General features: G+C 35.5%; 1 protein-coding gene across 1 annotated transcript in view; it reads right to left on the bottom strand.

Moving 5' to 3' along the window:
- Positions 1 to 13,760, bottom strand: part of ELP4 (elongator acetyltransferase complex subunit 4) — a 151,886-nt gene that overhangs the window by 93,774 nt on the left and 44,352 nt on the right. Inside the window, exons 7-9 of the mRNA XM_063317991.1 lie at positions 7,127 to 7,266; positions 4,776 to 4,860; positions 1,729 to 1,917 (exon numbers count right to left, since the gene is read on the bottom strand). Of these exons, the coding sequence (XP_063174061.1) occupies positions 1,729 to 1,917; positions 4,776 to 4,860; positions 7,127 to 7,266 (414 nt within the window). The remainder of the gene's footprint in view (positions 1 to 1,728; positions 1,918 to 4,775; positions 4,861 to 7,126; positions 7,267 to 13,760) is intronic.

The following is a 13,760-nucleotide window of genomic DNA, read 5'->3' on the forward strand; positions in this document are numbered from 1 at the left end:
TGCAACCAAATACAATCATTTATGTAATCTGATCTTTGTAGTCTATGTTCCATTGCTAGTTGCAATACTTACTGATTTTCCATCTGGATTTAGTTTTTAACAAAGTACTTTGTTTAACCAACTTTGTAAGTTTCCCTTTCTTTAACAACTCAAATTTGTTAAAGCAAATTAAAATTTTGTTAAAGTCTATCAATCCATATAATACATATATTTTTCTTTATACTGTAAACTACTTAAATTATAAATTATTAGATTAAGCTTATAGGAACAGAAAGTGTAAAGATACTGGATTATGTTAAATATTTGTTTTAGAAATACTGGATTATGTATACTAGCAGTATTTTGACTGTTAAATGTTAAAAAAAACCCTCTATGGCCCTAAGTTTGCTGATTTTATTCTGTTATATCTCAATTTTCTAACATGACTTGTATTTTCCTGAAAGGTAGGCTACCAAAATAATAAATTTATTACTTTTACAATAGAGTACTGTACAAACAGATGCATAGATAAAAGAGGGGAGGGAAAGGAAATTGTTTGTCTTTTAGACAAAGATCTTTTTACATTTCTAATCCACTCACAAATCCCAGCAACAGAGTTGTGAGAAACTGAGTAGTGAGAATGTGAGCAGCTGCTGTTATTAGAACTAAAAAGTCTGACTAGTGCCTGAGACGGAAAGACCACATGTTCGGCTGTCCTCTCATCTTGCCATCCTCACCAATTAACTATTAACACGGAGGGCTGGACACATGCTCTTGGGGGCTCTTTAACAGGCTTCTTGGAGACTGGAACAACTACACAGCAGGGCTCTGGGAACTGAGTAGTGTGTAATATAGGAAAACCTCAGACGCTCTGCTTCTCCTAATGACAGCTTGCTCTGCAATTTAAACACTCTATTAAGTTATGTCTTAACAGAGAGGAGGTGCTTGAAATTTAACCATTCCTAGAAACTCTTAAGTTTCAGCTGGTGGAACAAATGCAACACAATGATTAAAATAATGTTTTCCTACCCTAAAGTCTAGATACAGAAAGACAACATATGGGATTTTAAAACTAAATTACCAACATATTGGAGAGTATTTTGGAAGCCTAAAACAAAATCAGAATCAAGATACCATCTTTTGACAGAGGGCCATGGTTTTGGAAACATACATTTTGATTGTTCATTAAGTCCATCCCAAATTGGTAGATCCCCAAATATTAGTGCTCCCTTTAGAAACTATAGTCTCTTGTGACTGTTTTGATAAAAATAATTCCTAGAGAATAAATTATTAAAGGCACATCAAATCTCAAATGCAGCACCATCTTCCGTTTTCTCTATTTCCTTATCCTTGGCAATCCCTTGCACCTGATCCAATGTCATTCCTTAGAATGCCTCTGCTCTCTGTAGTGGCTATTTGAAGTAAGCAGGAAGCTAAGAAAGCAGAAAGTCTCACTGCAGGATGGAGTTAGACTAATAATTCTTTGTATCAAATTAATTATGAGTCACTACAAAGTAATAGGGATTGCTAAAAAAAAAAGGAGCCGCAAACAATGCACTTTAATTTGGTCATATGAAATAAAAAAGAAACCAAGAATTATCTGCTACTAAAGGAAAACAGCTACAACAAAGTAGGGTACTGAGACATATCCTCCAGCATGTTCTGATCACTAATAATCCATTGATAATCCACTGAACTTTTTCTTAGAGTATCTAACATGATTAATTATAGCAACTGGATTAAACCTACCTGGATCAGATGAGTTGGAACAGTGATGATGCAGGCAGATAATGATGTTCTTAGGAGGCCACGTAGAACATACATAAATCTGGTGAGGCTATGCATATTTTCTGGATTTTCAGTACAACAGATATCATCACCCCATAATACTGAACCAAGGCTCTGAATTCCTATTCTCAACACATTTCTTTGCTTTTTCTATCAAAAATGAAAAAAGAAAAAGGATTTAGTGGAATCTGAAACTTCAAGAAGGAAAAACTAACTCTGTGGTAACCTGTTATTTTATATGCAGTGAAGAGAAAGTAACTGCTAAACTGAGAAATGTAAGAGCAAAAAGCAAAACAACAAAACAAAACAAAACCCTTCAGGTGCTTTTTCAGTTGGCTATGTTATTCACTATAATAGTATATTAATAAAAAGAAGTTTTGAGGAAAAAAAACAGTTTGTATGTTTTTGGAGGATGCAGATACATATTACAACAGGCATTCTTTAACACATCCTCAATGTGTTAAAACTTTTTAAAAAAGAAAACGTATTTATGGTAGTGCCTGTTTGGTAAACATTTGAATGTTTAATTTTTAAAACTGTGCTTGAAGTGGCTATAAATAATTATATCAACAATAACACTACCTTGTGATTTGTTTCAGTTAAAAAAAAAGTGTTTAAAAAAATTGTTTCTGGAAGTTAGTGAATCCAACAATGAGCTTCTAACTGATTAATCAATTATTTTTGTATTTATTTTATTGGTTTTTATTACTTATATTTTACTAATTAGATATTACTATCTTTGTTTTAATCTGGGCTGCCTGTTTCTGTGGATTTTAACTGTTTTAATTGTTTTACTGTTCTTTGGATTTTGTAAGCCACCTAGAAACTTCTGAAGTGGGTGGCCATAACAAATTAATAAATTAAATTAAATTAATTCATCTTTGAACAGCTAAATATAACTCTTAGTCAAACAGTTACACTGGTCTTCTAGATTAATTGGATTCCACTGATCGTGAACTGCTGCAGGAGAACTGTTATCCTGAACGGTGAGGTATCAATGTAATAAGCAATAAATAACACATTACAATTCCCTCTAGAGATGATATTTTCTGAAACTGATTTTGCAATCAAAGATGGATAAACTCAAAAACATATTGCTGCTGGTGCACTTTAACTGAGATTACATGACACCCAGGCTGTTTGTGTGGGACAATATGACTGCTCACTGACAAGAAATCTGAAGGTTCATTAATTCAAGTGAATTGGTCTTGTCCTGTTATAGCTTTTTGTTTGTTTGTTTCAAATAAATATTTATGTTAATATAATTTTGGGAAGAAACACTGTATATTCAAGGATTTCAGTGTAATGTTGAATTATATTCCTAAAGCATGGAATTTTTCATCTCATGACAAGCTTTGGCCCTATAGAGTCTGGGGTATGGCTAAGAGGATAATCCTATGTAAGTGGAAGGAAAACCACTCACCTAAATTTAAGGGATGGATCCAGGATACAAGTGTGTTATCTATTTTTAAAGTTTTTTTTTCTTCTAAAAATAAAGATGACACAGTACATTGATACATAGTTTAGATTTAATGATTAACTGAAGTATAAGTATTTATATTTATTATATAGATCTTTTTTGTTAATTAGATGGGGGTTGGTTATGTTTAGTTCATTTAATCATTATAATATATTTTCTCTGTGCTGAAGAATCACTATTTGATGAAGTTCCTTTCCTTTTGTATTTCACTATTTTAATAAATAAAATTTCAAAAAATCACTGCTTAATCATTAGCTTGGATATTGCCTACCACTTAAGTATAGAACAACAACACTCCGGTATCTCACTTCTCCACAAAACCAGGGTATGATGGCATAGGGTAGAAACAGTCTAAGAGGACCTTTAGTTTTTCAACCTTTTTGGCTGCCTCAACATCCTTAAACCAAGAAGAGGCTACAATGGCTACGTAATGGTTCCAACCATGTTCCTTTTTAAATACCAGGAAGGCTTTTAGTCATAAGTGATCCCATTCTCACTGTATTGTTTTAACTTGTTAGTACTCTGGCTTTATTTTATTTTAAATCTGCTGTTTTATCTTATTTGTCCTTTATAATATCATCATTCTAGTCTTAGACATCTTTAAATGCTTTCAATAAACAAATACTTATTTGATATAATGAATACTGTTCTCTCTTTTGCTTAAAAATTTCACACAGTGACCTGTTCCTTTTACCTAAAAATCGTTTCATTCATTTGTGATATCTAGTAAAAATAATAATAATATACAGAAAGGGCAAACCTAACTATTTTTATCTCTTTTGCGGTGTCTAGGGAAAACAAACAAACCTAACTCTTTTCCAGGAACAGGTTATTTGCTATCTGCTTTCAGGATTTTGTCACTTTGGTGCAGTTCCTTCTAATATTCTATGAATTCCTGCTTCCAAAGGACCTGTCATCATGTTGGAGGAACAGCTCAACATACTGTACTAGGAGAACTGTTATGACATGCCTGTTGCTATGGCAACCAAAGCAGAGGTGCCTGTCAGGGACCAATTTACTTATCCAGAAGGGCACTGCTACTTCTAAAGGGAAAACATGCTTACCATAAAGCTCTGTATAAGCTGAGGACTAAATTAAGCAGGAAAATTCTGCTTGACAAACATAAAAATAAATAAATAAAACCAGAGGCAGAATGCAGAATAGTTTTAAATGCATAACTATAAGGAGAAGTTGATCAAGAGGTTCAACTGCTAAGAGTTTTGCATTACTGTATTTATTTTGGAGAGAATGAGATACTAAAGTTAACCCTTGATGCACTAAACTTTGGTATTTTTTTCAGGCACAAATAAATATATATATGAAAACCCTTTTATAAATTTATAATAAATAAAATTTTATTATAAGTATCATAAATAATGAATGAGTCTTTCATAAGCTGCCATCTAAAAACAATTACACTGAAACTGTTATCAATGCTTGGAATCAACCTTATTTTACTACTGAATGATCCATTCAAACATTATAAAAACATGAATCTTATATGCTTGTAAATAACTGAAGTCAATACCTGAGAAGTGGACCCATTGTATCCTTTCTGATAAATGACTTTCTGAATAGAATGAAGCAGTCTGGTGTAACCACATGCCTTATTACTAAAGACAGAATCAGAATATTTTATTTAATATATTGTTATATTAGCTGAAACATTAAAATATTCAATTTCACAAATGCAAAAGATAAATGTCTTTAAACAAGTTAGTTAACAAATGCTCAATTGGCTGCATATAAAACAGCTATTCTAAAACTAGATCTATAGGATCTTGGTTCCTGCATTTCCAGCACTTTAGTTCACCAATGGGCCATGGAGAGCTACTTCAATGAACCAAGTGAATCCTTGACATTATCTTGTGACTGTTTGATACTTTGTAACCTTTAACTGGGCGAAACGGTGCATCATAGGCCAACTTTGAACCAAGGTACCTCAAATGGGCTAACTTACAGAATGCATCCAAAATCCAGGACTCATGACTCTCATTGAATAGAAATTTGGCAAATTTTATAGAACATTGACATAAAAATTATCATAAAACATGTTATGACATAGTACAAAATGTCACCAAACATTTCCTGTGGTCAACTCCTGATGTTTGGGCTATACAGTTCAACATTGGCTACTTTCAAGGCAGATACACCTCTCCCTGAATTTTTAAGAACTTTTCCAGTAAATTAGAGGGTCTGCCACTGTTGAAGGCATTGAGGAATCTGGTAAGGAAATATCTCTGAAACAATGACCCAACGGGTCATGGGTTGTCTAGTATATTCTAAAGATAAGTTTAATTTAGCTTCTGTAATTTTTTCAACTCTTGCTTTTTAAAAACATTTCATCTATTTATCTTTTTTACTCCATTTACAGGTGGTCCTTGGTAATGACTTGTTCAGCGACAGTTCAAATGATGGCACTGAACGAATGGTACTTATGATTGGTCCTTGGTGTTCTGGCCATCGCAGCATCCCCACAGTCATGTGATTGCGATCCAGGCACTCGGGGCCTGCTTGTGATTAAGATGTCACAGCATCCCATGGTCACGTGGTCGCCATTTCTTTGCCACTTCCCACAAGCAAAGTCAATGGGGAGGCCAGCGGGAGTTCACAAATGGTGACCACATGACATCCTTCCTTAATGATCCATGGTGATTTGCTTAACGATGGCAACTGGGAGTGCTGGAATTGCTGTCACTAAGAGGCACAGTCACAACGGTGTCACATGATGATGGTAATTCTGGTCCCAGTTGCCATTATTAACCAAGGACTACTTGTAATAGACATGGAGTCAGTATGATAAACAGATAAATTAGATAAATAAATCTAATAGTAGATAAATTTTCTAAGAAATTACTAGATCAATCTAGCAAACATGTAAGTTTGTTCATTTATACTTATGTATGATTAAGGGACTCTGACTAGGTTCCCTTCTCAAGGATGAAATTGGAAAATTTGAGGGAAATGAAAAACAGGCTTAACAAGGAATACAACAGGAATAGCTCAAAAGTGACAAATATCAACAGCATGAAAAGCCATGAAAAGCCTGTCCTGACTCCATCATACAGATAGCTAAAGAGAAGGAAAGATTGCCAAAAATCAGGTGGAGGCAACCTGATTTTTTAATGGCTAAGACCGCTGTGATAAAAAGAGCACAAAGGACACATCTTCATGCTGTTCATGAATGCATCTTTTTCTGAATAGTTGTAATTCCATTAATTCAATACAATTCATCCCCAACTCAAAATGCAACATTTGAGGTAGTTTGGGAAAAACAAATTCTGAATTCTCCACTAGAATTATATATCCTTCCTGCAGAACAAGGGTCCCTGTTATAATCAGCTTCTCTTTTCCTCCACATAAATCCCACTCCATCCTCCCTTTCCTTCCTTTTCATATATCATACCTATCTTTTGACACTGGGTGGTATATGAAAGAATCTCACATAAAAGTATCTCTGACAATCATCCCAGTAAATAAATTTGGCTACACTGACATACTGTAGGCATTATGTTAATGGGGTTTTCCTAATCTTTGATTAGTTGTGTAACAAGTGAGTCAACTCTTTAAAGTCAGCTATAGCAGATGTTACAGTTGGCTAGTTAGGACAGTCAAATGTATTAGCATTTGTGAGCACACAGAGAAGGTTCAGGTGAGGTCCAAGAGCAACTATTCCATAATTAACAAGATTGTATGCTTTCCAACCCAGGCTTTTTGCAGTTAAGAGATGAAGTCAAAACACAGTGAAAATACTGGCAAATACAGTGGAGTGTTTTACTGTGGTTCTTGACCAGGCAACAACCAAAAGTAAAACGAATTCTACAAAAATTTGTATCTTTACAAGTAGCCTTCTTCTCTGCCCATGCTTTGTGAACTTACCATGACTTTCCATCAAGATCCAAAGCTGTTTCTTCAAGAATGACAAAACCATCCCACTTAATATTTTGTATTAGTTCTGGAGCCATTGTTTTAGATAAATCAAAGTAGTGTCCAAATTTTGGAAAGGCTGTATCAGTTACCTGTGAAAACATACAATGAATTTATTATTCTCTGAATAATGGTATATAATATACAAATTTCAATGAATTTAAAGGCAAGGTGTCTAGTAGCATCTGATTATTAGTGTTCATCATGAATCACAGTAACCAAAGCCATCTAAGGCTGAAATCTGAACCTGTTTCATTCAAGATTCTCCAGAGCTAAGACATTTCAAAACTCCTGAGGACAGTTCCAAGAACGTAACATTTGTTACTGGTCAATGATGATCTAATACAGTAGGTTAAACAGAAGGCTTACTGTAGCCATCTTAATGCACTTTTCTGTAATGAGATATTCACATATTCACACAAGACCTATTCAGCTATATCAGACCTGCCTTCTTTGATAAACCAAGACATGCAAAAGTTGTATATACATCTATAAGTTCAAGTAGTCCGAACCCTGCTGCACTTTACACGGACCTTGAAGACCTGGTTCTTTCCCTGCAAGAATAAGAGTCTTCTGAACAAATTATATGAATGTGTTGGCTATGTGGGTCCCAGCATTACCACCTTCTCTTTTTCCATTATTGTATTGGATGTGTTTTTAATGTGTATGCAGCCCAGAGTTGTAATGAATTGGACAGATTTATAAATTTGATTTATAAATAAATATTTTATTTTAATTCTTAACCAATTCTTAATGTTTAAATGAGACACAATATGAGCAATTTTATCTCCCAACTATCTAACAAAACTATCACTATAAGCTATTTATTCCTCTTCAGTCATAGAAGGCTCTCCAGTAACAGGGTTTAGTTAGTGAACTAGAATCTTCTCAACGATCTCCCCGGATGAGGAAAGTTTTCCCCAGTCTTCAAATGTACATGTCTATTACTATAGGATAACATCACAAAGCTGTTAATATATTGCTAAAATCACATCAACCCTAGTTCAGTGGACAGCATACAGTTCACTCTTCTCAACACGTGCACTTTTCTGTCATCTTGACAGAATCAATTACCCATTTAAAAGAGTAAGAATCTTCCATGTACAAGGCTAGGAATTCTCAGTGCTTCAACAAAACTGGTACAGAATGAGGTCAGGATTCATACTCTCAAATATGTAATTGCTGTTGACAATATTAAAGACAACAACTATGTGACTGATGCTGAAAATGGTTATTAGTCAAATCTTGGTATCTATATACACAACTTTGAGTACTGCATATATTAATTGGTCACAATTTATGTTATCTGAAAAAACTTCTCTTTGCACAATGGGATTTCTCCCAGTTCTCCTCCACCTGCCTCTGCTCTAGAGAGGGGGAAAAAGGGGGTGGGGGGCTTGCCTGGGTGGCTGCAGAAAGAAGGAACTGATTTATTAAAGGTGTCTTATCTACATATGTTATTTAAAGCATTACACTGCTCTTCAGCGAAAAAGGTTTCTAGAATGACTTACAGGTAGATAGTTGTGTGTTTTTTTTTAAAAGCATACAGTTCAAAGGACTCAGTCTAAAAGAAATGGGATTAAAAAAAGAGGGGGGGATGGGAAGGAAGAAGAAAGCAAGTGGATCCAGGAATAAATTCTTAAACAGTAGCACTTATAAAAAATAAAAAGGAAAAAGGTTTGAAGAAGCTAATCTTTCAGAGAAACTGATGGAAAGGGTCTTCCTCTGACACAATTTGCTGGAATGTAGCACGTTTTTAAAAGAGGTTGATTGTTCTCAGTGTAATAAGGGATGTGAATTCTCATAACTGGATTAAGATTGCACTTTTTCTTTGAACTATATTATATTTTAATTTGTAAAATGAATTGCAAAATAATTCATGCTATGAATAATATTCAAATTTCTTCTTTAAAAAATAGGGAGATATCTACTTGAAGAGATATATTAATGAAATTTTTAAGAAACCTCCACTATACAATTTGTATTCTTGAACTAATTTTTTTCAAACAAATGGGAACAATGATGGCTATTATCTTACACATTTACCTGAAATAAGTCTCAGTTAATTAAAGATGAGTTATTTCTAAATAAGCATTCATATGATTATAATTTTTTTGAAGAAGCTTGATATTGTGCAGAATAATAACCCAGAGTTACAACCTTTATAAATGTAATTTATAGATGTAATTTACTTTAAATTTCAAGAGTTGGGGGTGGGGGGAAGGAGCGTACTGTTTGATGTAGTTTAGCATTTTACAATATTGCCTGTTTGGCAGATGTCTTTTAATTCTCCCCTCCTATTGTGAGTGTGTGTCTGGTGGGTGTCATTCATATATAAAGGACTGCTATGCAGAACACCAAATGTTTGTATATTTAATTTTAGAAATCCTGTTTCTGATAAATACTTGTATTTGTTATAGATTTTAACAAGTAGCCATCAAAAATGGAAAATAGTATTTTTTAAAATAAAACTTGACTGAAGAAGCTAATTATTGCCTAATTCAGAGAATATAAAACTTAGTAATTTTTGAAAAAGGAACAAATTTAATAGTAAAACGATTTTCAATTTTACTGTTTGTATTGTATGATAAAGTATAAGAAAGTAAGAATTATTTGAAGATCATGATAGGTGTTTTCTAATTTTTAGCTATTACAGTAAATGGGGTAATATGATAGAACAATTCTTAATACAAAACCAAACTATAAAACCAAATATGTGCATTGTGAAAAAATAATCCACAAGTTCCAATTTATTTAGTTTTTGAGTTCTCAAAGCAATTTAAACAAGGGCTGTTCTTTGCCCTATAATCTATCCTTTATCCGGATTACTGATAGAATGTTTTTACTGCAATCTCTGCCAGAGCTCATCTTTTTATTGTTAAGCCCAAACCCCCTTAATGTTTTAGAAAGGCCTTGACTAACTGAACTTTGATCTGATGTCTTCATTGAGAAAAGCTCCAGGTTGCCCATTTCAGATGCAAATCCTTACTGAGGCCCAAGAGAATTTAGTAAGGACAGCAAAAAAGAAGAAACAAGAATTTTCCAGGATCCTCTTTGAGAATCCTGGGGAACACTGGTGTCCCTAATCCATACAATTGCATGGATTAAGGTAGGTGATAACCTTTCTTGATTTTAAAGAATGAGCACAGTGCCTACAAACTGCATGGAGACCTAGGATTTGGCTGCAATAAAACACTAGGTAATAAAAGCCTGCCTATGTCAGAAGGCTATGAATAGACCTCAGTGTACCACATTCCCAGGACTAGTGGGGAAGCTTGCAAAAAGCCCACCTGAATCAAGTAAGCATGAATAATCTTTCCTAGCAGCAGCATGACCACAGAGGCTGCAAAAAAGGAAGAAAGTACATTTCTCTTAAGTATGAGATAATAAATTTATTTTAAGAATAAATAGGGTTCTATAAGCTAAAATAAACTAAATTATCATGGAACAGAATACGCCTTTATAGTGCTGTCTGCTATTAATGTTTCTGACTGCAATACTAATGTGCTAGAAATACTCAGATTTAGGATGAATCAAGGCATAAAATTGATTTCACGCTGTGACTGTTTATATATTGCCCTAAGAATACAAGAGGTTCATTCATTAAAAAGGAGAATAAAAGAGATAGAGAAAGAGGCACGTGAAAACTGTGCTTGTTATAAACATATCAATCTTTTAAACTTGAATTTAAAATGTTTAGCCAATTACAGAAAATAGCTAAACTACCACTCAAACCTTTGGACTCTGTAGCTTAAGCTGCACATCTGGAACATAAAAGTTGTTAAATTATAACTAAGAAATCCTGTTTAAAGCTTCAAAGGTTTCAAGGCAGCAAAGGACGATAAAACTATTAGGAGAAATGTCTTCACCTATACCTCATCTCTATATGCCACATGCTACTTAAATGTCCCAAACAACATGTTAGGGAAGAAGATAAGTTCCATCCAGTTCTCTCAAAACAATACAAATATTTAAAACATTTCAAATAATTTACCGGAGATGGTTATATATGAATGTGGCAGAGATTTTTATCTTAGTTAATGATTTTTAACTAAGCAGAAAATGATTATGAGTGTAACTGTAACTAACAAATATTGATAGCTAGATAGTATTAGGATGACTCACTAGTGCCCCTCTGTCACTAGAGATGAACGATAAAAACAGGGTGTACATTCACATTGTGGTAGAAGCCCTGACTGCCGAGCTGATCAAACTGGGGAGTTTTGTTGGTAGGGCACAAAGCTTTTATTTAGATGCTCAGTCCTGGCATGCCAGCTGTGACAGCCTTGAAGCCTGTATAATTCATTCTCTTCCTCCAGCTGCGGTCAATATGGTTGTGGTGGAGAAAATAGATATAACAAACCAAATGGAGGCACCCCCTCCTTCCCTGTCTTTTGGACATGACCATGATCAAACCCAGCTCCCCTCTTTGCCTAATCCTGTCAGACCCAAATTGACCCTCCCTGCCTCCAAAGGCCCCTGCAATCTCATCTAAACCAAAGAACTGAAGCCTTGCTCAACAGCTCACAGTATAGCCCAAGGGCAGTGCCAATAAAGGAATTTCAACATACTAACAAGGTGAAAACTGCAACATTTCATCCTGAATCAAGGACACTCGCCTGATTACCTCAAAGTTCATCTCCTCAGGAAGGGATAACCGAGCTCTGCTGCTGCTCCTGAAACTGTGGTTTTGCCTAACAAAGGAAATAACCCAAGGCAGGAAGGATATGTAGGTTTTCCCCAAATTCCCAAATCAATTCCCTGGGATTTCCCACCCTGTAGCCCTCAACTTCTATCAAATGTTTGCTTTTCCACTGTTCAGGACTCCTCTTTCTTATGAAGTGGGACCCAAGTTCATTCAATAAATGGTTGATTATTGCTTCTCAGTGTTGTGCTCCGTCCTTCTTAATTTTCCATGACAATGGTGGTAAGAGAAGAAATAAGGAAATATTTAAGTCTATCGTGCTAAAAATGCTGGCTAATTTTCATTCATAATTTTCTGTGCCCTTCTAGGTATAAACTGGCAAGATTGGGGATGAGGTAGTATATTTACTGCTTCATTCCACCCATTCCCATTCAGGATTGCTGTTTAAACAAACAACAGAGATGGTTATTTTTACAAAATGGTTCATGCAGATTATGGTGAGAATATTTCAGCAGATGCATTCTGATATACTTAGTTAATATTGTATGGGTATACCTAGTATATAATGGGTATAAGGGGATACTTAGTATTCAAGTAAGGGTACAAATGGGAATATGATGAATGGGTACAGCTTTAGTCTGCACCCTTTCGAGCCATCCATCCAAATAATTTCTATGGATATCCATATTGTTCTTACAACTCTGAGCTGCTAACTGTACATTAAAAGCCAACAAAGAGATAACAAAACAAAAATTAAAAAGAACAAGGGCAAAACCATTGAAGCTACATACAAGATACAGTATACCAAAGTCTACTAAAAAAATTCTCACTCAGCAACACCGGTCAGGCTCACATGACACCCTGGCCCAGTGTCTGGGGGAAGAGCCAGGCTTTTAAGGATTTGTTAAAGGCTAACAAGGTTGGGACCATCCAACAAGAATGCTATTCCAGGGGGCCACAACAGAGAAGGCACGTCACACTAATTCTGGAAGAAATAGCATGCTCTGAGTCCCTTCTGTGAAGCAGTATCCATTAGATGAGCATGCTGTTTCTCCCAGATATAATGTGATGAGCAGGCACAATCAGATAGGCAGTCCTTCAAATAACCTGGCCCTGTGCCATGTTGGGCTTTATAAATGAATTGCACCAGAAGCTTACTGGAAGCCAGTACAGCTCATAAAACAATGAAGTTACATGGATGTACTGCAGTGTGTTCAAAACTGCCCAGGTTTGGGCAGTCTCAGTTCTGAAAGCTCTTCAAGGGCAGCTCCATGCAGGGTGTATTGCAAACATCCAAATAGGAGGTACCTAAACTATAAGTGACCATGAACAGGGCCTCCCAATCTGTGAACATTTGGCACAAAAGATGAATTTGTGCAAAGGTTCTCTTAGCCATAGCTGCCACTTGCTCTTCAAGCAGGAATCCTGAGACCAAAAGGAAGCCCCAAATGCACACCAATTCTATCTGGGGTAGTGATACTCCATTCAAAATCAGTGGAAAATCTCTAGATCCTGAGAGCCCAAATCCCACAGCCACTCATGTCTTGCTAAGGTTGAGCTAAAGGCTGTTTGTCCCCATTCAGATCCCACTGTCTCTAAACAGTGGGAAAGAACCTTGACAGCATTACTTGTTTGGCCAGGTAGGGAAGTGTAATTTCATCCTATGTTGAAAGATGATCTTGCTCAGCAGTATACTGTAGATATTGAACAGAGCATGAAGAGAGTAGAGTCCTGAGGTACCAATCAGACTTGGGGTCTAGGGCTAGATCTCTTCCCCCACAAATACTCTCTGGAACCAGCCTCAAAGGAAGGAGAAGAACCACTGAAAAACAGTATTCCCAAGCCCCTAAGTCATTCCAGAAGAACCCCATGGTTTATGGTATCAAAAGCCACTGAGAGATTAAGGAGGCCAGTATGGATGCACCACTCCAACTTGAGTCT

The sequence above is a fragment of the Candoia aspera genome, chromosome 1 (genome assembly GCF_035149785.1).
Source record: "Candoia aspera isolate rCanAsp1 chromosome 1, rCanAsp1.hap2, whole genome shotgun sequence".
In the NCBI taxonomy this organism is placed as follows: Eukaryota; Metazoa; Chordata; class Lepidosauria; order Squamata; family Boidae; genus Candoia; species Candoia aspera.